This window comes from Ranitomeya variabilis, chromosome 3 (assembly GCF_051348905.1).
Source record: "Ranitomeya variabilis isolate aRanVar5 chromosome 3, aRanVar5.hap1, whole genome shotgun sequence".
NCBI classification, from domain to species: domain Eukaryota; kingdom Metazoa; phylum Chordata; class Amphibia; order Anura; family Dendrobatidae; genus Ranitomeya; species Ranitomeya variabilis.
The window spans coordinates 125,821,566-125,845,069 of NC_135234.1; the positions used below are offsets into that span (position 1 = coordinate 125,821,566).

The 23,504-nt window shown below is 41.4% G+C and overlaps 1 protein-coding gene across 4 annotated transcripts in view; it reads left to right on the forward strand.

Annotated features, from left to right (window-relative positions):
• The window catches only part of PHKA2 (phosphorylase kinase regulatory subunit alpha 2), a 111,699-nt gene extending 90,696 nt beyond the window's left edge, over nucleotides 1-21,003 (forward strand). The window contains exons 25-34 of one of the 4 annotated variants that reach the window (XM_077294646.1): nucleotides 39-117; nucleotides 272-401; nucleotides 953-1,054; nucleotides 1,364-1,482; nucleotides 4,739-4,768; nucleotides 9,685-9,735; nucleotides 10,911-11,084; nucleotides 13,801-13,854; nucleotides 14,610-14,810; nucleotides 19,297-21,003. In XM_077294646.1, coding sequence (XP_077150761.1) covers nucleotides 39-117; nucleotides 272-401; nucleotides 953-1,054; nucleotides 1,364-1,482; nucleotides 4,739-4,768; nucleotides 9,685-9,735; nucleotides 10,911-11,084; nucleotides 13,801-13,854; nucleotides 14,610-14,810; nucleotides 19,297-19,470 — 1,114 coding nt within the window. In that variant the 3' untranslated portion in view covers nucleotides 19,471-21,003. The remainder of the gene's footprint in view (nucleotides 1-38; nucleotides 118-271; nucleotides 402-952; nucleotides 1,055-1,363; nucleotides 1,483-4,738; nucleotides 4,769-9,684; nucleotides 9,736-10,910; nucleotides 11,085-13,800; nucleotides 13,855-14,609; nucleotides 14,811-19,296) is intronic. The other 3 variants (XM_077294648.1, XM_077294647.1, XM_077294649.1) reach the window with 3 other exon arrangements.
• Nucleotides 21,004-23,504: the final 2,501 nt, after the last annotated feature.

Consider the following 23,504-nt stretch of genomic DNA (forward strand, 5'->3'; position numbering starts at 1 on the left):
AATGTATATACATACAGCTAAGGTTGTTTTTATCATAGACCTTTGCCTCCAGAGGAATTGGCTCATCTGATCTATGAAGCCAGTGGGCAAGACATTAGCATTGCTGTGCTGACACAGGTAAGACTTCATTAGAGAACTGCTCTTCAGACTGTATTAAAAGTTAAGTTAAACCTGTAAAATTGTCATATAAAAGTTGTGTTTAATGTGTAGAATATAGTAATTGAATTATGTATAAACTTGTCAATAAAGTGAAGACCTTTTCCTTTCCTAGGAGATAATGCTGTATTTGGCCATGTATGTCAGATCTCAGCCCAGTCTCTTTGCAGAGATGCTCAGACTCCGTATTGGCCTTATCATCCAGGTTATGGCCACCGAGCTCGCACGCAGCCTGAACTGCTCAGGTTCGTTGTATCTTTATATTAGAAGAGTTTCTTTATCCACTGCTCGACGTATACATGTATAATAGCTGATGATTTAGTATGTTCACAATGCAAACCATACTTTCTACATGCTCAGTTGTCCATTTACTTCAGCTTGAGAAGACCTTATGACCTTCCAGTGTAAAGATCCCTATACACATTAGGAAAAATCAGCCAAACCGCAAATTTCGGTTGCCCATTTATATAGTGGGATATAAGGAACGGGTGGTTGGAATTCAGTCACCAGATCCTTTCCTTCGGTGGAGGCTCTCTTCTAGAGAACACAGGCATGTTCGGCCTAGCTGAGTGTTCCTGGGCATGGGAGATGTAAGAGAGATGACTGTCGGCCAAACAATGGTTCTTCCAATGTGTATGGCCGGCTGTAGATGTCCCAACTGATCTGCCTCTACCCATTTACCATTTATAGTTTATTTTGTCAACCCATTGTCATCACATCTATATTTCCAGTCCTGTGTGGAATCATCACTGCTCTTCAGATCGTCATGAAGCCGCTTTTTGAACTTTATTTCCAGGTGAAGAAGCCTCTGAAAGTTTGATGAGTCTTAGCCCTTTTGACATGAAAAATCTACTCCATCATATTCTGAGCGGGAAAGAGTTTGGTGTGGAACGTAGTAGTAAGTGAATATATAGAATAATGAATACATATTATAAATTACTGTATATTGGTCCCTCGGGTTATGGCTTTGGCTTACAATATTTTCAACTCACATGGACCTTTGTAACTTGAAATCAGGTTAGTTTTACAATGGCAGGTAGAGCGATTGACGGAGAGGATTCAACTAGTCATCATGTGCATGTCACTGGTTCTGTGAATCCATGTGTGACATGGATGACAAGCAGTTTTATTACTGGAGTGCATGTACCGAATGGCTGTGCGAAGTGAAGTTTGTCCAGATATTCAAATTTCCTTCTTGTTTCTTCAGTGCGACCAATAGAATCAAGTGTGACCAGTCCAGCGATCTCCATTCATGAGATGGGACACACTGGAGCCACCAAGACTGAGAGGACTGGGATCAATCGGCTGCGAAGTGAAATGAAACAGGTGAGATTTATATTGTCAAAAAAAAACAACAACTTGTCAATTCTAACAAAAAATCCAAATTCCAAGTAGCAGTAATATGGATGTATCGGACGTTAATGTATCCAATACTGACCAAACTTGTATTATGGAAGAAATATCTCATCCCTCTAGTGACAGTCCGTTAGACCTTAGAAAGCTGTGTTACTAGAATAAAAAATGTGTTAATGGAAAATAATAAACAACGGCAGACGGGGTTTTTTTTTCCACTTATCCTTCTAAATAAAAAAAAAATAAAAATTATGAGCAATCAATAAGTTATATAATAGATACCCCAAGTTGATACCAGTGAAAATTAGAATTTGAGGGCTTGGTGGATTTTTATTGTACTACTATTTTGTTCTTAAATCCATGTATATGGGGCTAAAAGTCATTTTTGCATTCGGTTTTCATTGAAAATGTCACTATTTACCTTTTATAACTGGCTGCAGAATGAGTTATCTGAGAATCTGTCAGTGAGCTCTTTATGGCAGTCTAAAGGTACCTTCACACTAAACAACTTTCCAACGAGAACGAGAACGATCTGTGACGTTGCAGCGTCCTGGATAGCGATCTCGTTGTGTTTGACACGCAGCAGCGAACTTTATTTGGTCGTCAGATCGGCGTGTATCGTCGTGTTTGACAGCAAAAGCAACGATGCCAGCGATGTTTCTTCATGGAGCGAACAACCAGCGAGAACGATAAGTACGTCACTGGATCGCTCCTGCATCGTTCTGCTGTTGCCGGTGTCTGACGTCTCCAGCGACCTAAACAGCGACGCTGCAGCGATCGGCTCATTGTCTATATCGCTGCAGCGTCGCTTAATGTGACGGTACCTTAACATCAAAGATTATAACTTTTATCTCAATTTTTCTGAGCGCCTCTTAGCTGATTTATAATCACAGATCACATCAAAGTTTGGTGTTCAAGGAAACAAAGAGATTGTAACAGCAAAATGCTGCAAAATTTTTACTTAAACACAATTGCAAAAATTATCAGGTCCATGCTCAAGCGTCTAGGTAAAAAAAAGTTCCCAAATGTGGACAACCCCTTTAAGAAAGCAAAGCCTCATTTGGCCTAAAAAAAAAAAAAAAAAAGTAAAGATTTCTGGCTCTCCGAATGTGGTTATGAAGAAAATAAAAATGAAATAGCAAAAAAAGTTCTGTGAATTGATTTTCGGTCAGTATTTTACCCCACTTTCTGATATCAGTCCTATGCGCAGATATAGAGCAGTCATATCTTAGTGCATAGCCGTCTATATGGATGAGGGTTACTGATCATCACACTGTAGATGTGGGGAATAGGTAAAACTGCTGCTAAGTGCTTGTTACCATAGTAACCCAGCAAATCATTGGTTTCACTTGCTAAACCGCAGCCGCAGAAAAACATATATAGGAGGGCCATGGCAACATCGATTCTGCTTATTCTTTAAAAAAAAGGAGCTTTAAGTGTCACAGTCACATGCACCTTGTATAGATCCTTTACCTATTCGTTTAGATGCCGCATATTCGTTCCCAGACTTTATGGCAGCAGTGACCCAATAGGGCCATGGACCTGATTCATCAATGGTGCAACATTTTCCCAAAGCCATAATTCCCTGTTGTCATTCCAGGTCAGATTGTCAATGGTCTTTTAGGAGGAAACCCATCAGGTGCAGGAGTGAGTGAAATGTATGTACTATACTGACTATAACTTAAAGCACCACTCCAGGTTTTTTTTTTTTTTTTTCAGCACTGGAGTGGCGCCGCTAATAACGTAAGGTCCCCAACTCTAGTATTCTACTCACCTGCTGCCGTCTTCAGCTCTTCCCAGCGCCACTCCGGTCCCGCGCCGCCTTCTTGTGACCACAACTTCTGACTGACCGGTGAAGTCAGAGGTAACGGTCACAAGCTCTCGGTGTAAGTCTATTGGAGCCTCATTCTGGCCTCATTCTGCCCCCATAGACTTACACTGAGTTGTGGAGTCTGACCGGAGCAGTGCCGGTAACATAAGATGGCGGCTGGTAAGTATGAGACTAAGTGCAGGGAACATAGATTAGTGGCACCACTCCAGTGCTGCAGGGAAATAAATACTGGAGTGGTGCCTTAACCCTATGATAATATTCAGGAAACCAAACCATTATTTAAAGACATTTTCATCTAGTGACATTTAGCATTATCATTGATAATAGGCAGCATTTTTTCCTCATTAGTGAGGACTTTGAATTGTTTCCTGTGGGATCATGGTCCAAAATGACCCTGAGATTAAAGGGGTATTGCATTAGCGAAGAACTGGGCAAGTAAGAGGAAATACAAAATAATTAAAGACTCCTAACTCACCTGATATATTTCACCTTATGTTCCAGTGCAGCTTGCCACCAACCTTTGCTTACTGTGCTGCAGACCCCAACTATCCTCCTGACCACTGCAACCAATCACTGGCCATAGAGGTGTACCGAGACCAGTGACTGGTGGCAGTGGTCACATGAGCGGGTAGGATGTCATCACGGACCTTTCTTATGTGGCTTTTGGCGTGGAAAGTACAACGATAACTATTTTAAACTTTAAATTTATTAAACGCCTACAAAATTTGTCTCATTGCTATGTATATAGGAATATGCTGAAAAAAAAAAAAAAATAAATATATATATATATATATATATATATATATATATATATATATATATATATATAATTTTTGTGTATGTATGTGTGTGTGTGTGTGTATATATATAGAGAGAGAGAGAGAGAAAAAAAAACAATCAGCACTCCCAATGTGAACACGTGCAAACTGCAACACATAGATAAAAAAGATCACAGCAGCATATGTACATGAATCGGCCATGTGAAAACACAGGCAAATATACATTTCTCAAAAATATTTTTTCATAAAAAAATTTTTAAAAAAATGTTTTCCATAAAACTTACAGTTAAAGATGAAATGGAGATTCTTAGCGCATAAATTGGCCAATTCATGTGTGCCCATCAACCACGAATTTTTTGAGAAATGTATATTTGTCTGTGTTTTCACATGGCCGATTCATGTACATGTGCTGCTGTGATTATATATATATATATATATATATATATATATATATATATATATATATATATATATATATACCGTATGTAATATGAACAATTTGACATGCACATACACCTATGATATCAGTAATGATTCCGGATTTCTGAATGTGTGACATAAATTTGTGAAATGCAGTGTTTTGTTCTATTGAAATAATGTGGTTTATTTCCGGTTTCAGATGGATAGGAGATTTAGTGCCGATGATCAGGTGAATTATCATGTGGATGTCACCTACTTAAGTGTACTTTTCTAATTTTTACTAATTCTAACCCAAGATATCTATTTACAGTTCTCGATCTGCTGAATATTATTATTTGACCTACTTATTCCTTAATGGTAATTATCAGTTCAATAACATTCCTTTAATCTCTTGATGGGACCTGAAAGGTCTTGGACTATGAGATATTCGTGCAGTAATATAAAAGCATATAATACTGACTTTTAATGACAAGCCAAATGAAACTGGTAGAATTGTCTTATTATACCCAGTTAGGGCATGTGGGTGTTGTAGTGAGGAGCCCCCGCTGTATAGAGAAGCCTAAGGGCTTCCCAGGGTAACTAGCTCTGATCAGGAGTTAGAGAAAGCACGAATAATGATCGCAGCTCCTTCTAAAAAGGGCTCATCTTCATAAAATCCCCTAGCCGGTTTCTCTGCTCAGTTTTCAGATTTTGGTCTTGTGAAATCCTTCATTCTGTGCCAGGAAACATGCCAGATTATCAAACTTTCTGATTTATCAGATACCAGATTAAAGGAATTTTATTGTATTTTGTAATCTTGTGTTCTCTTTGGATTTACCAGTAACAAACAAGGGTTGTAAATAGCAAAAGATTGGTTGAAATAGTTGAAAGCCTCGTTATCTAACATTGCTTTTTTAGAATAATAATTATTAATTTTATATTATGATTAATATATTATTTATTAGATATTAATATTATTAGGGTAAATCTGAAAAAAATATATATACAGTACAGACCAAAATTTTGGACACACCTTCTCATTGAAAGATTTTTCTGTATTTTCATGACTATGAAAATTGCACATTCACACTGAAGGCATCAAAACTATGAATTAACACATGTGGAATTATATACTTAACAAAAAAGTGTGAAACATCTGAAAATATGTCTTATATTCTAGGTTCTTCAAAGTAGCCACCTTTTGCTTTGATGACTGCTTTGCACACTGTTGGCATTATCTTCATGAGCTTCAAGAGGTAGTCACCGGAAATGGTCTTCCAACAATCTTGAAGGAGTTCCCAGAGATGCTTTGCACTTGTTGGCCCTTTTGCCTTCACTCTGAGGTCCAGCTCACCCCAAATCGTCTCGATTGGGTTCAGGTCTGGTGACTGTGGAGGCCAGGTCATCTGGAGTAGCACCTCATCATTCTCCTTCTTGGTCAAATAGCCCTTACACAGCCTGGAGGTGTATTTGGGGTCATTGTCCTGTTGAAAAATAAATGATGATCCAACTAAACACAAACCAGATGGAATAGCATGCCGCTGCAAGATGCTGTGGTAGCCATGCTGGTTCAGTATGCCTTCAATTTTGAATAAATCCCCAACAGTGTCACCAGCAAAGCACCATCACACCTCCTCCATGCTTCACGGTGGGAACCAGGCATGTAGAGTCCATCCGTTCACCTTTTCTGCGTCGCACAAAGACAACAGTGGTTGGAACCAAAGATCTCAAATTTGGACTCACCAGACCAAAGCATAGATTTCCACTGGTCTAATGTCCATTCCTTGTGTTCTGTAGCCCAAACAAGTCTCTTCTGCTTGTTACCTGTCCGTAGCAGTGGTTTCCTAGCAGCTATTTTACCATGAAGGCCTGCTGCACAAAGTCTCCTCTTAACAGTTATTGTAGAGATGTGTCTGCTACTAGAACTATGTGTGGCATTGACCTGGTCTCTAATCTGAGCTGCTGTTAACCTGCGATTTCTGAGGCTGGTGACTCAGATAAACTTATCGTCAGAAGCAGAGGTGACTCTTGGTCTTCCTTTCCTGTGAGCCAGTTTCTTTGTAGCGCTTGATGGTTTTTGCCACTGCACTTGGGGACACTTTCAAAGTTTTCCCAATTTTTCTGACTGACTGACCTTCATTTCTTAAAGTAATGATGGCCACTTGTTTTTATTTACTTAGCTGCTTTTTTCTTGCCATAATACAAATTCTAACAGTCTATTCAGTAGGACTATCAGCTGTGCATCCACCAGACTTCTGCACAACACAACTGATGGTCCCAACCCTATTTATAAGGCGAGAAATCCCACTTATTAAACCTGACAGGGCACACCTGTGAAGTGAAAACCATTCCCGGTGACTACCTCTTGAAGCTAATCAAGAGAATGCCAAGAGTGTGCAAAGCAGTCATCAAAGCAAAAGGTGGCTACTTTGAAGAACCTAGTTGGATTTTTCTATAGCCCTGCAGCCTAGTCAACTGTTTCCAAGTAATCTTGGTCTAGTTATCTTGTATACATGGTAGATTTTAGCTGACAACCTCTATTAACAACTGTTACATTATTCATGGTTGTCACTCATATTAAGGCTACTTTCATACACCCGTCGGTACGGGGCCGTCGCAAAACCGTCGGCCTGACGTACCGACGGACGTTGTGCAAATAGTGCACAACATGGGCAGTGGATGCAGTTTTAAGACGCATCCACTGCCCATTGTGAGTTCCGGGGAGGAGGGGGCGGAGTTTCGGCTGCGCATGCGCGTTCTGAAATGGCGGAGCCGACGGACAAAAAAACTTTACATTGAAGGTTTTTTTGTCAAGACGGACCGCCAAAACACGATGCATCCGTCGCACGACAGATGCGACGTGTGTCCATCTGTCGCAATCCGTCGTTAGTAAGTCAACGGCAAAAAAACGGATCCTGCGGGCACATTTGCAGGATCCCTTTGTTTGCCATAACGACGGATTGCAATGGAGGAATAAAGACGGAAGTATGAAAGTAGCCTAACACGGACCCTGTACTGTTACACCCTCTATAACAGATCTCTTGGTCAGTGAGCATAGGAGCTTGGTGGGCAGAGAAGCCTTCACTTTTAGGGGTCAGTGGAGTGAAAAGGTCCAGTTCTCTTCCAGTGTATCAGATAATGTCTAAAGCTGAATCTTCAGCAGACAGGCGTAGGTCATGGAGTATTTGGTTAAATTTAAGGGCACTCATCATTATCTCATACTCTTCATTAAATACATGACTCTTTTATCACTTTGTGTATCATCTTAAATACAAATAAAACGTTATTCAAAGTAAAGGAAAACAATAACATGTATATAATGTGTATGTGTGTGTGTGTGTATATATAATATATATATACATACACACACACACACACACACACACACACACACACACACACACACACACACACACACACATACACATATATACACACACACACTTGAGTTTGGAATTTTATGTGTGTGTATATATAAATTATACATCCTTTAGGAAATGAAGACTAAGCATTACTATAGGGTCGCCACTCTGTCTCCTATTATGACACAGTTAGAAGCAGGAATGTGCCATCGTATAGCGGATCGGATTGTTTATATATTGTTTTATATTGTGGCCATAGTAACACAATGACAAAGCTCATATCATGGTATATAATCTGTCCTCGGCTTTGTGTTAAGCTCGGTCACACAGAAGCAGTGTATATAATGCACCTTTTTTAGCCGTGGTGCCTCTAGCTGGGATCTCGCACTGCTCACTGAGCCGACGGCGTCACACTGCGGAGCTCAGTCTGCACACTGCACATTAATTTTTGCCATTCTTTAAAATTCTTGGTATTTCAGATTCTCTGCCGATTTTCTTTTATCCAGTTTGATTGATTGACCGATCAGACCAGCTGCATTGTGGCACCGCTGTCCTGAACTGTGCGCACTTTGATGTTACAAGTAGAGGCAGTTTTGCTTTGGGGTCACTGAAGCCCCCCGGAACCAGCTCCATAGCAGAGAGCTTGTAAGCACAGCACTCAGTGCCTAAGAGACTGGCCACCACTGATGGACTGCAGCGGTGACCTAGGTGTCACCTGTACAATGAGCCATAAATAATAAAATAACAAATCCTTAGATTCTTGAGAATGAAAAGCATTATTAATAAGAAGTACATTTCAAAGTTGTTTTTAAAAGCACTTTGCAATTTTGCCCATTTACAATGATGAGACAGCCTCTTTGCATCTGTCAGCAGGTTTTTGTTATGCAATCTGAGAGCAGCATGATGTAGGGCAAGAGAGGCTGATTCCAGCGATATATCTTACTGGACTGCTTGGTGCTGTTGTGATAGAATCCCTGTTGTAGATGTAGCAGTGGTCAGACTGCTGAGCCCGGTATAACAGTGCCCTCATCCCTGATTGCCAGTTTACTGTGTACAATGTATACTGTCAGCAGCCTGCCAGTCAGGTGTGGGGGTGGGATTACACAGATTAGCCTGACTGCTATGCATGTGAGACCTAGTCCGGCAGTGGTAATCTACTGATAAAATTCTGGTTGTATTGAAACTGCAGCACACAGCCTAATAAGTGACACATCCATGGAATCAGGGTCTCTTATGTTGCTCACAGATTAAATAGCAAAAAACTGATGACAAATTCCCTTTAAGTGTATATTAGGAATGAGGAAATAAATTTGCAGGACCTGGTCCAGCAGCCAGGTCAGTATTCAGGGGCTGCTGGGTAGGAGCCGTGCAAACTGCCTTCTACCTGCCTACATCCCTGTCCTGCCTGGCATACCACAGCCATAACCTCTTTCAAGAATAGCTAATCAAAAGAAGAGTTGGGGATGTCGTCAACCGACCACACAACACTGACGTGGCTGCTGAACCAGTGTCCAATTTGCTCACCTCTAGTGTATATTCATTCTCTGGCGTGAAGTTGAACAGTTAGGCAGGCCATATCCGCTGGTATGATTTACAATCACTTGCCCTCTAAATGGCAATTACATAAAATATACCGTACCATACTTTGGATGAATCCATCTAACCGGATCTTTCCACTAATAGTTACTAACAGCCTCTCCCCTTTCTGGATCTGTATCTGTCAATTTGCTTCCTAACGATAAGATCCATTGCACGTCTGTTAGATTAGCTTTTCATCTGCATTATTTTCTGTGTCCTCCTGTAGTTCTTGTATGGCCATTCTGTAAGCAGCAGCATCTACTCATCCAGATCTACGGTAAAACCACCAATTATTTGCTTAGATTTCACTTACTCTCACTATTGTACAATTGCTGTATACATAGATCCCTGGTGTTGACCCATACCTGCCTGAAATAGGTAAGTATACACATGAGTCAATGTTGAAGTGCAAAAATAAATTCTCCATAAGTGGCAGCCTTCAGTGAGTGATCAGAGTTATTGAAAAGAGTCTCCACCTTTTTTATAATTTCAATGTTCAACCGAGTTGGGATTATATATTGCAGTTGAGTAATGGTTTGCCAGTTTAGTGGTTTGCCAGTTTAGTGGTTTGCCAGTTTAGTGGTTTGCCAGTTTAGTGGTTTGCCAGTTTAGTGGTTTGCCAGTTTAGTGGTTTGCCAGTTTAGTGGTTTGCCAGTTTAGTGGTTTGCCAGTTTAGTGGTTTGCCAGTTTAGTGGTTTGCCAGTTTAGTGGTTTGCCAGTTTAGTGGTTTGCCAGTTTAGTGGTTTGCCAGTTTAGTGGTTTGCCAGTTTAGTGGTTTGCCAGTTTAGTGGTTTGCCAGTTTAGTGGTTCGCCAGTTTAGTGGTTCGCCAGTTTACGCTGGGGAGGCATACTAAGATCCTGACCCTATACAAAAAGGTGAAATCAGGTAATTGTGAAGCACTCAGATATGACGATGCCAAAATTTGGGAATGAGATTTTTTTTTTTTTTAAAACTCCTGTGTTTACATGAGGAGATGACTGTGCTCACGAATAAATGCTGCCTAGATTTTCCCCTTTTTAAGTACTTTATTACCGTATTCGATGTGCATAGAATGTACTGTGCCTTCATGTTCTTGTTTTTACAGGTACTCGCCTAAACCCTGAATTCGTGGGCTGCCTCTGAATGTATTTTTTGCATTGTGTCTGTTTTCACCGTGAAGGTGAATCATCATCTTTGTGGATTCCAGAGATTTACTGCTGCATTATGTTATCAGTTTATTCCTGAATTAATTGTGTGTTGATCGATTATTATATATTAATTGTACAATTCATGCATATATAGCTAAGAATTTCTGAGTATTGAAGCCTCCTGAGGATTGTGCAAAGCCTCATGAAATGATAGTCAAATAAATTAAATTTTTCTTTTCCACTTTTTGGCTTAAAATCTTGAAGTAGAATGATAACGAAGAGTAGGAAAAAAAAACGTATTGATCTTTTCATGTTTTATTACAGAGATGCAGTAGTCCTTCGTCTCCTACGGGAACTCTGTCTCCTATTGCATCCTCTGGTCCACAGCTTGTTTGGGATGATCACCAAGGCCAGTGGCTCAGAAGAAGAAGGTTAGATGGAGCCATCAACAGGGTGCCTGTTGGTTTTTATGAAAAAGTGTGGAATCTTCTCCAGAAAGTAAGTCTTTTTTTAAATAGTGACAGCATTGTCCACTTGCACACAACCTATTGTATTTTTAGTCCCATGCATAAATGACTGATGCCTCTAGCGTCATATGCTTTATCTTATCACTTTGCTGTTTCATTCACCTTCAAAAATATCCTGCATGTTTTAATTAAAGAGTTATTCTCAACATGTGTCTTCAGCCGCAGACAGCTCTCCACTCTCTTCACTTCCTTGCTGTTGGGGGGTGGGCGATCATTGAGTGGCAGTGCTGGTCAGTATCATTTTGCTGAGCTTATCATGCTACTGTGATATACTCAGGTCTATCAGTGCTTGTTCTGAAGTCTACACTGTTATCACTGGTTTTGGATTTGAAGAGAAAACCTTGATATTTCTGTGCTGCTGATGAGTAGATTGAAGATCCAGCGCCAGAAGTTAGTATAAATGCGTTTTTTAATCTACACGTTTCGAAGTACGCACATTTCTTCTTCAGGATACAACCACACTCAACTCATCAGCAGCTCGGAAATATCCACGTTTTCTCTCCCAAATCCATTGTATCGGTCAGATTTCCTGTGGATTTGCTCCAGCTGGAGTTTTTCTACCTATATATATTGTGTGATCACAGCTCTATCAAGTTAGCATAACTTTTTACCGTATTTTTCGGACTGTAAGACGCACCGGACCATAAGGCGCACCCCAAATTTGGGGTGAAAATTGCAGAAAAAAATATTTTTTATAAGATGGGGGTCCGTCTTATTGTCCGAATTTACAGTATCTTACCTGAGGGCTGGCGGTGGCAGAGCAAGGTCACAGGAGGCATGGTGTCGGCAGAGGTGGGGTGATGCGGTACGGCGTGCACCTGAGCAGGGTCCCTTCCTGCTTAGGTGGGCGACGCCACGGCCTGGTGTCCATGGGAGGATTGCAGCAGTGGTTACCGGCAGAGGTGCCGGGATGAGGAGGTGCCGGGATGAGGAGGTGCCGGGATGAGGAGGTGCCGGGATGAGGAGGTGCCGGGATGAGGAGGCGCAGTGAGCGGTATGGCGTCAGAGGGGTCCCTTTCCCCAGTGAGGTGATGCAGCAGCCCGGTAAGCAGCAGAGCCGGGTGAATCCTGTTGTTAGCGGTGGTGGCGGCCATCTTCCGGAGGCCGCGCATGCGCAGATGAAGCGCTCTGCTTCCCGGGGCTTCAGGAAAATGGCCGCGCGTGCGCAGATGGAGATCGCGGCGGCCATTTTCCTGAAGCCAAGAACTTCAGGAAAATGGCCGCCGCGATCCCCATCTGCGCACACGCGGCATCCCGCGGCCATTTTCCTGAAGCCCCGGGAAGCAGAGCGCTCCATCTGAGCACGCGCGGCCTCCGGAAGATGGCCGCCACCACCGCTAACAACAGGATTCACCCGGCTCTGCTGCTTACCGGGCTGCTGCATCACCTCACCGGGGAAAGGGACCCCGCTCACTGCGCCTCCTCATCCCCGCACGTCTGCCGCCACACCTCTGCCGCCACACCTCTGCCACCGCACCTCTGCCGCCACGGTAAGCCTGCATTGCGACTATTAGACGCACCCCCCATTTTCCCCCCTTTTTTGGGGGGGAAAAAGTGCGTCTTGTAGTCTGAAAAATACGGTAATTCATTTCTGTTTTATTCCTGGTAAGACTCTATTGCGCTTTTTTGCTCCTGTATATAAACACTATTTTTGCACATAGAGATAATACGGCCTTTGAACTAATACATGGTTTTGGAAAGTGAGATCAGTGATTAGGAGAACTTCTGATAGTGGAGGCAGGGTGCTTTCGTTTTTTTGCAGGACTGATAACATCAGCTCCAGGTCAGAAGATGAGAGGGAGGGGTAGGAAGCAGCTGTATAGATTTCCCCACGTAAACTAATAACAGCCTGTTCTCACCTCTGGTGTTGACGCAGTTCTTCCAGACCTCCACATTATGTCACATGAGCCCTACAGCCAGTCAATAGCTGTAAGTAGACCACTTTACTCTCAGGTTCTTCAGAAGAAACTGACATCCGGAAGAAGAGAGAGCTGCTTCTCTCTGACTTCATACAGATGTCTGTTACGTCCTAAGGAAGTGAGAGTGGCGTGACCACTGATTGGCTCCAGGGCTGACGTGACATAACGTCATGAGAGACCGAATGCTAAATTCACTGGAACAACACTGGCACTGGAGGTGGGTACAGGCTGTTATTATTTTACATGGGGGGACATGGTGATTGAGAAGTTGTTGTCCAAGTATTCCTGACAACACCTTTAATGGGCTGGAGAGAAGAAACTGGGATCTCAGGAGTTAACTCCATAGCCTGGAATATAGCTCAATGACAGTTTCCTTGCCAGAAAGCTGTAAACTCTGTAAGACAAAAGCTCTCATAGTAGGAGAATGACAGCAGATAGGACAAGTCAGTTTCCCAATTTCTTATTTTCATGCTGCCTAACTAACCATAAACATTTCATAACATTGCAATATCGGTTTAAAAGCAATACAAGAGCCAGTATGAGTCAGGCGTACACCTCAGGTACAAATGTTTTTTATCAAAGTATTACACACAGAAACCAGTACCAATTATACATATGTGCTTTGTATATTAAGATATGATTGCTGATGGGTATACATGGGTATATTTAGCTATAGGTATACAGGAATGTTATTATTGATGTGTATCGGTTTGTGTATCCTTTTTACATTTACAAAATGTTCTATCTTTTTCTTTTATTTTTTTTCAGTGCCATGGTTTGTCTATTGATGGCTACGTACTTCCATCTTCAAGCACAAGAGAGGTAATGTCAAATATTTATTGGCCATAAAGTATACTAAAATCAAATGTATTACAAGTGCATTGTACACTGATCAGCCACTGACCTGTGAAGAGAAGAACTTGATCATCTTGTGATCTGTCAAGGATGGAAGTATGAAAAACAGGCAAAAGTAAAATGGAAATAACTTTGGCAAGTGCCCTAATTGTGTGTTGGACGACTGGGTTAGAGCTTCTCCTTGTGGTGTAGTATTCCATATGGTCAGTAGTTAGCAATTCTCAAAAGTGATCCAAAGAAGAACAATCAGTGAAACAGCTTAAGGATTATGGGAACCCCCAGGTCATTGATGTGTGTGGAAAGTGCAGGCTAGCCCACCTGGTCCCATCTTACCATTGTAGTACAAATTGCTAAATGACCTTTCTTTTTAGTCTTGTGGTAACGGTAGCCATTTTTTGTGCCAAATACTTCCTCTTTGTGAATTTTGCACAAAATTAAAGTTGCTATTTTTTTATATCTTGTACCCTTTTTTGTGCCTCTTTAGAGCAAAAAGTCACGTAATCTTTTAAAATGTTGCAGGTTTATATTTTAACCCTACAAAAATAAAATAAAATGTTGTTGCTATATGCCATCAATATGTCATCAGTGTTTATGATGATACCATTAAATATGGCAGCTGTAACAGAAAGGCATTTGCTCCGCGCTTGTCATTTTCCTCAGAAACGATACTTTGTTTTCAGTCTTTGTAAATATTTACTTAAAATTACTTTTCTTCCTATCAGATGACTGCTGGTGAAATCAAGTTTGCGGTACACGTGGAGTCTGTCCTCAACCATGTTCCTCAGCCGGAGTACAGACAGCTGCTGGTGGAGGCCATACATGTGCTCACACTGGTGTCAGACATGGACATTGAGAGCATTGGCGGTGTCATCCTTGTGGATCGCATTGTGCACATGGCCAGCGACCTGTTTCTTCAGGACCAGGTATGGATGGCTTTCTTTAGGAAACTTTTTGGATATAAATCATTGGACTGTTCTCTTCTTTTATTAAGATGCCATGTGATCTCTGTTGTGATCTCTGAAAGCGATGGATGTATGTGTATGACCCGTACCGCTGTACGAAAACCGCTGTCACTTGAAACTGTTCACCTATTCAATGCTCACCAGTACTGTAGGTGGGATTCATAGGCGTCATAACAATGGCAGACATGTGGGCTTTCAATAGACAACTTATGTGTCCTGCAATTGTATTGGGAGGGGATATTGATGGATGTTGCCCCTTTTTGCTTCAATCCCTTTAAATACTGCTTTCTCAATTGACAACAGCATCTAAGATCTTAAGTCGTTGTGATCAAACCTAGCTTCTATAGCAGCAATTACTGTCTAGAGCCGGCTGTATAACACTGCCAGCACCCGTGATGTATGGACTGGGCTGTTTCTGAGCCTTCTCCATACGGTTAGTGCGCACATATGCTTTAAAGGGGATGTTCACTACTGGGCCATGCCCTTCACTATCACCATATTTTCCCCCTCAAAATAACGGCCTGTACAAACCACCAATGGCAACTGATCTCTCGGGGCTTGTGTGACGTTATGTTACGTGATCCTTGTAGCCAATTGGCGGCTGCTTCAGTTGCACTTCATTCTGCCGTAATTGGATGTCAGTGTTGTTTGAAAGAAGTGAGAGTGAAATGGCCCCAGGAGCGCGGCATGGATGAGGAAGGCAGGACTGAGAGGTGACTCAGAATGTCCCAGGTGTGGTGAGGAAGGCGCTGATCTGCTACATATGATGTGGTCGTGTGCTCTCCTCCAACCCTTTGGGGTGAAGGTGCTTAACTTGATCCAGGAGGTGACAGGAGTAGATGTGGTGCGTAACCCGCTGACTTGCCTTTTGGGCTGTATGGATGATATTGCTACAGATGAATGTGGAAGGCTGACTATCGCAAGATTGTTGTATGCTGCGAGAAAGCTTATCGCAATGCACTGGTTGGATGAAAAACCGCCAGGGGAAAAGGAATTCATCAACAAGATACATTTTATTGTCCTTATGGAAAGAAACATATACAGTAAGAGAGGTCAGAATACAAAATGTGAAAATGTGTGAGATGGATGGATGGATTACCCAGGTGTGGCGTCTGCTGAGTTAAGGTACCTTCACACGAAACGACATCGCTAGCGATCCGTGACGTTGCAGCGTCCTGGCTAGCGATATCGTTTCGTTTGACACGCAGCAGCGATCAGGATCCTGCTGTGATGTCGCTGGTCGCTGAATAAAGTCCAGAACTTTATTTGGTCGTCCGATCGCCGTGTATCGTCGTGTTTGAAAGCAAAAGCAACGATACCAGCGATGTTTTACACTGGTAACCAGGGTAAACATCGGGTTACCAAGCGCAGGGCCGCTCTTAGTAACCCGATGTTTACCCTGGTTACCAGCGTAAAAGTAAAAAAAACAAACAGCACATACTTACATGCGTCCCCCAGCGTCTGCTTCCTGACACTGAGCGCCGGCCCTAAAGTGAAAGTGAAACCGCTGTGCTGTTAAGGCTGGAGCTCAGTCAGTGTCAGGAAGCAGACGCTGGGGGACGCATGTAAGTATGTGCTGTTTGTTTTTTTTACTTTTACGCTGGTAACCAGGGTAAACATCGGGTTACTAAGCGCGGCCCTGCGCTTAGCAACCCGATGTTTACCCTGGTTACCCGGGGACCTGGGCATCGTTGGTCGCTGGAGAGCGGTCTGTGTGACAGCTCTCCAGCGATCAAACAGCGACGCTGCAGCGATCGGCATCGTTGTCGCTATCGCTGCAGCGTCGCTTCGTGTGAAGGTACCTTTACTGCAAAATAGAATGGGTGTTGTGTAGTTGATTCTGGGGGGATTCCTACATGTACAGGTGTGTTTTTGTAAAGCTTGTTATCTTTTCTCAAGAGGTGATGCTGTCAGATGGTTGTATTGGATAATGGGCAAGAGATTGGGGGGAGGGAGAGGGGGGTTGGTTAGGTGGTAAGGGTGTTGTTTAGTCAAATGAAAATATATTATCAGGTCATGTATCTAATGTACGGTATTTGTCTGGAAATTGTATCGGACTGTGTTAATGGCGTGTCATATGCTTTAATAAAAAATACATGTTTTAAAAAAAAAAAAAAAGAGAGTGAAATGGCCCATTAGCTTCGCTGATACGCTGTGTGGGGGAATATGGTGACTGAGAAAGGGTTGGCCAAGACATGAACAACCCCTTTAAATGTATGCAGCATGTTACCAAGGCCCCTTAATTTCAATATATTTCATGCATAGTCCACTTTCTTCACTCACTTATTCCTATTTTTTATTTAAAAAAATAAATAAATACCTGTGATTATCCTGCATTGTTCTAAATAATTTTTTAAGTTTTTTTTTTTTTTATTTACTTGTGTAAAAACCCTATGGGAACAATGTAAAAAAGCCTCACCTAAAACATGTTGAATTTGTTAAAGACTGAGAAAAATCGAAAATTCACCCAAAGTCTTAAAACAAGCCTAAAAAAATCCTGCATAGTTGGACGGTCGTTTCATACAATCCTTTTTTTTTTTATCATCTGAACATCAAAAAGTGGCTAAAATAGCACTATTTTTGCATAGATTGCTGGAAGAAGTTGCTGGGCCTTGTCTCTCTGTTCTTGCTTTCCTGCGTGTCATAAAAGAAGGAGCACTGTACTGGACAATGGCAGCGACAGTGCAGGATGGGAATTACAGGAAATGAAGTTCTAGCACCTATAAGGCAAGCAGAATACTGATGAAGAGGATCCATCCACTGAAAATAGTAGATGGCAAATTAAAAAGAATTTAAATAGCAAACTGAAGAGTAATCCAATATATTTACATAAAGAAAAATTGTGTGTAAATGAATATGGGTGATAAGTGTGTGTACATACACTTGAAGTGAAATTTTGTTACTACCTAGAATAGGGTACGTGGCCCTGTTGTGTTCCTGTAAGCTCCGGACAAATGTATTGTCTTATGACAGCAAGTCAAGCAAATGTAAATTACAAATTATTATTCACGCCCATTCCCCGCCCATAATCCCGAACACCCCTCTGCGCTGGCGTCACTGATTCAGTCAGATTGCTGTGTTACTCCTTGGACTGGCCGTCAGCTCTCCTGACATGAGTGTGACAGCATGTATTCCTATGCAGCTGTCACTCTCCGGTCAGGAGAGCAGACGGCCAGTCCAAGGATTGTGATTTCATTCTCGGGCATATGGCAGTCTGATGGAATCAGTGAGGCCAGCGCAGAGGGGTGGGTGGGATTTTGGGTGGGGGATGGGAGTGAATATTCATTTATCATTTACATATCCTTGACTTGCCGGTATCTGACAATAAATTTGTCCGGGTCTTGCAAGAGAGCCACGTAAAGAAATAAAAGTTACATATCCTGAAAGGGCTGCTCAAGACCTATTTCAGGAGGCTCTTCGTATACTACACAAAAATCACCTGACAGATTCCCTTTAAGAGGATAATACCTGTTAATGAATTTGATACTTCTTCCTCTAGCACTCCCTTCATTAAGACTGATGTACAAAACGCCAGCCTTTATGAATCGTAGCCATAATCTATAAAGATAAAAATGTATGCTGGGAACATATAATGGGGAAAATAAGTATTTGATACACTGACAATTTTGCAGGTTTTCCCACCTACAAAGAGTGAAGAGGTCTGTAATTTTTATCGTAGGTACCACTTCAACTGTGAGAGATAGAATCTAAAAAGAAAAATCAGAAAATCACATTGTATCATATTTACATAATAAATTTGCGTTTTATTGTATTTATTGTATTTGCCTTCAGTAGATATATTTGATGAAAACAGTCCGGATAATTTTTTTTTTTTTTTTTTTTTTTACTATGGACCTTAAAGCTAACAGGCAGGAAGTTGCTAACTGAGGAAACTACCTGTCTTTTCTACCTGACTGAAAGCAGTCACTGACCGCTCCTGCCGGCGATTCAGCTGCTTCACATCAGCAGAGCAGCTCTTCTTATTTCGGGCTGCTCTGTCTATCGGCCATGACTGACGACATCATACTGATTAATTGCCATCTCCTCACAGTTAGGCAGTCACACTCCATCAACAGAGCAGAGCGGAAGAGAAGCCGGTGGTCTATTAACATGACGTCACCAGAAGCTGTATTGCCGGCAGGAGCGGTCTGTGACTGCTCAGTACTGGCAGAGATCAGTATCAGGCACAACAGGCAGGTAGTTAGCAACTACTTGCCTGTTTGTTCTTAGGCCCATAAAAAAAATAAACAGTCCTGGATAACCCCTTTAAAAGCTCATGAGGGTTTGTATTAATTTTCAGTGCTGCGGGAAAACATCAACACATATATAATTATAGTAGATGCTAATTGTCAGTAAATTGTATATCTGACGTTATACAGCACATGCTGCTCAGAAGTCTTTTCAGTTACATCTGAAACCTAATCCGGTACCCCTTTTTTTTTAACAGAAAGCCCTGGGAGCCGGAGATTTTTACCTCGATCAGGATCCAGCAACCGGGATCTGCAACTTCTTCTATGACAGCGCTCCTAGCGGGGCCTTTGGTACAATGACTTACCTGACCAAAGCGGTGGCCTCTTATTTGCAGGACTACTTACCAAGCTCCAGTTGTATGATGCAGTAAAATGTTACACGAAGTCTTGAACCAAATGTTGTAGATGTTTTTCAGCTGCGCAAGTGCTTTGTTGTAGACGTGTCTAAACGGTTATTATTGCAAGAAACATGCAGCTGTTACTGGAAAATTACAGGCAACTTATGACATGGAATTTTTTTAATTATAGTTTGAACTGAAAACTATTGTAAATTTTAAGCCCAGCGTTGGGCCGCGAGAAAAGAGAATGTCACTAGAAAAAATGTATACACGTTCTATTTATGCTTTATGATTAGAGTTTATTTAAATTGTTAATATATTTGATGAAATTAAATTTTAAAAAAAATCTGTGCTAAGTAGAAAACAAAATCTTGAGGGTTCATGTTGCATACCAAAAAAACTAACTTGTATGAGCAACCTGCCGAATATGGAAATAACTTAAACACATTGTACTTGTTTAGGAAAAGGAGGTTACTGCTGTAAATTCCAAAATAATCATTCCTTACCCTATTGCATCCTTTGTCGTTTCACTGACCCCCTGCTGTTCACTGGTTGCTGGGCTGCGGCGGTAATGGCCCATCTGCAACACGTGACTGGTTAAGTGAGGCACTGGGCTCATCAGTGATGCCGAGACAGGCGGAATAAGACTTCTAAGGCAATTTACTTGGTCATGATTTGTAGACGGCCCTGAAGCCGCAGGGGATTCAGCATGTAAGTGTTTATTTGTTATTTTACAGCCATGCCTTTGCACCACTTTTTGGTGTCATATCAGACAAGGAGTTGTCTGGGACTTTTACATTGATATCAAATCCAGTGGGTAGGGCATCAATATCTGATCGGTGGAGGTGTGACTTCCAGCATTCATGCTGATGAGATGTACCTGGTGCCAGTGGCAGGTGGAACTGGTCAGTTGGCGAACTGCACAGCTCCGTCAATTGTAAAGTGACAGTGGTTGGGTATTGCATATCTGACCCCTATTCGAATCAATAGGGGCAAATGTGCAGTGTCCGCTGTTGACAGATAGATACATCATGTTGTGTAGCTCCGCAACTGAACTCTTCTGCCCACCGCCAGCTCTAAGGACAGCTGATCGGCAGGGGAATTGGGTGTCGCACCCCCAGAGATCATATATTTATGACCTATTTTAAGGATAGGCCGTCAGTGTATACGTCGAAGACAACCCATGTAAGAGAGCGGAGACTGACATACTGTAGTGTAGTGTGATATTAAAGATGTTGGCTATTTTTTCTTTATTTAAACAAGGTATGAATTTGTGGTATTTACTAGTATGTTACTCATGTCACAAAAAAAAATACAGAAAGTGCCACACTGCTCATATAATTGCTAAGGAGCCCAATAAACTGAACATCTTTGTTCTCTGATCTTTAGAAGCACCTCTCCTCTTCCTCCTCTTTAGTCACAGCTTGCTCCTCCTCTCCTAAACCACTATGATCTGAAGATGGAATGACCTCTAACCTGCAATACTCATATAGAAGTGGAATCATGTTCCTAACACCTTCACTATGGTTAGCGATATTGTCTTTGGACATTATCATGCAATAAACCTTTTCTAAAAGTAATGTTGTGATAAGGGTTTTGATGCGAAGTAGTGGATTTGTGTGCATCCAGCCTTATAACATATAGATACACATTATCTCTAAATTGTTAGGACTGTCAGTGCATTAAAGGGTGTACATATATATATATATATATATATATATATATATATATATATATATATATATATATATATATATATATATATATATATATATATATATATTATACATACACACATCTCTTATTTCTTTTTTACTCTGGGCCTAAGAACTAACAGGCCCATAGTCATAGACCACTCCTGCCAGTGATTTAGCAGCTTCTGCTGATATGATAACAGAGCAGCGGCTTCTCTTCCACTCCGCTCTATTGGCGGGGCGCGATTGCCAATGTCATGCTGATTGACAGCCAGCTCCCCACTACCTAACTGCGGTGAACGGCTATCAATCAGCAAGACGTTGGCAGGTAGCAGAGCAGCCCAGAAGTGGAAGAACTGTTCTGTTGAGGTGGAGCAGCTGGATCGCTGTCAGGAGCAGTCGTTGACCACTATGATCCGGTACTGGGTAGAACAGGCAGGTAGTTGCCTCTATTGGCAACTACTTGCCTTCTAATTTTTAAGCCCTTGGTAAAAAAAATATATATATATATATTAGTCATGGACAAGACCTTTTAAAGAGATCAGTCTTCCATGAAATGATAGTGGGTCACTCAGTAATATTTCACTTTTTCTTTCTGTTTTTAGAACTGTTTTGCTGTGTTTTGGGGAACATTTTGCTATTTTTAACACCATTCGCTGCAACATGTCTTTTAACACATAAAGCTTCCAGAATAGGAATGAAATATAATTACAGCTGATTCAGCCAGGGCTTTTTTTTCACTGCTCTGATTCCAGATAATGCAATGTGACAATGTATCTGGTTTGGAATCTTATTAGCCCAAAACTGTACCAAGCCATTGATCTGCGAGTGTCTCTGTACCCTCTCCCTGCATTCATCAAATAGCACACTGCTCCTGCTGAATCCCTCTTCTTTTAATAGGGTTTATAACCTCACGCTGGGCACAATACTGCAGCTCCATTCCTGCTAATGAGACCAATGACTACAAGGCATGTTCTTTATGTTGTTTGTGACACTTCAGCGTAGGTGCCAGTGGTGAGACAATTTGACCTAATGTAAAACTCTTGGAGTATATTGTTAGATGCCGTCTGCTCAGAGGAAATCTTCTTTTGGGAATTACTTTTTAGATATACTTCTCAATATATCATAGAAACATGTTAAAGTTGAGTTAACTCCATATTTACTGCTACAATCATTTCTCAGTTCAAGTTCTTAAAATTTAAAATCAAAGTTGATGATCAATGTTTTGATTTGTTGAATAAATCATTGGCAATGTATTAGAGTATTTCATTTAAATGGGGTGTTCTCACGTTTGAAGGTTATCCCTTATCTACTGGCTAGGGCATAACGTTCTGATCACTGGTAGTCCAACCACTGTGGGTTCCACTGATCCCAAGAGCTGGAATCTAAAGATCTACAAGCTGGATGGTGCAGTAGTGGATGACGCACAACAACGCTTCATTCATTCTAAAAGGAGCAGCAAAGATCAGTCGATCACAGCACTCGGCAATTTCCAGTGCTCCCATTAAGAATGAATGGAGCGGCAGTGCGCTTCATCGACAACTTCTCCATTCAGTCAGGACTCTCCAGTGCCCTGGTTCTCGGAATCAGTCAGGTCTCAGTGGTTGGAAAGTTATTCCCTATTCAATGGATAACTTTTGAAGATTGAGAACAACCCTTTAATTTAGAAATGGAAATGTGTCCTCCCACTCAAAACATTCTTACAGTGTCTTACAGAAACTGCAGCTGCATCCCCTCTCTTCTCTGTTTAATGTTGTCATTTAGACAGATTTTTTGAGAATTAAGGGGGTTTATAAACATTAACATAGAGGAAAACATTCAAAGAACATAGACCTAATGCCATTTATTTTAGCAATTCTCATCACATGAAATATATTGTGTTTCCACCTAAAGTAGGATATTAGTAAGACTAGCATGGCCCTGTTTGTGGAGGGTGCAGTTGAGGTCCTCCTGAATGGCGGCTAAAAGTGGCCTTAGATTAAAATACGGTTGAATAATCATGGTAAACATTTGTGCAGTCATACACATTTTAGTCTATGTTGGACCTGATACTTGCCCAACCTGAGCATACATTTTCAGTGCAGACAAAGAACAAAGGATCTTTCTGAGAATATGCTTCAACAAAAGATTGTTTTGGGATGAGAGATCATTCATTCAAATAGCCGCCGAAAATATTCAAACATGGTCGACTATAGTTCAGATACCGCTAAAATGATTGTTACATTTCTCCAGACATATGTTCTTATGCTTGAAATTATTTTCTTTGTTAACCTTAGTATCAGTTTGGGCATCTTTTCCGCCCCAGTAATCTAATATTCCCTATAAGCATCAACTGTCCATGAAGCATCCTGAAATTCTTAACATTTACAATAT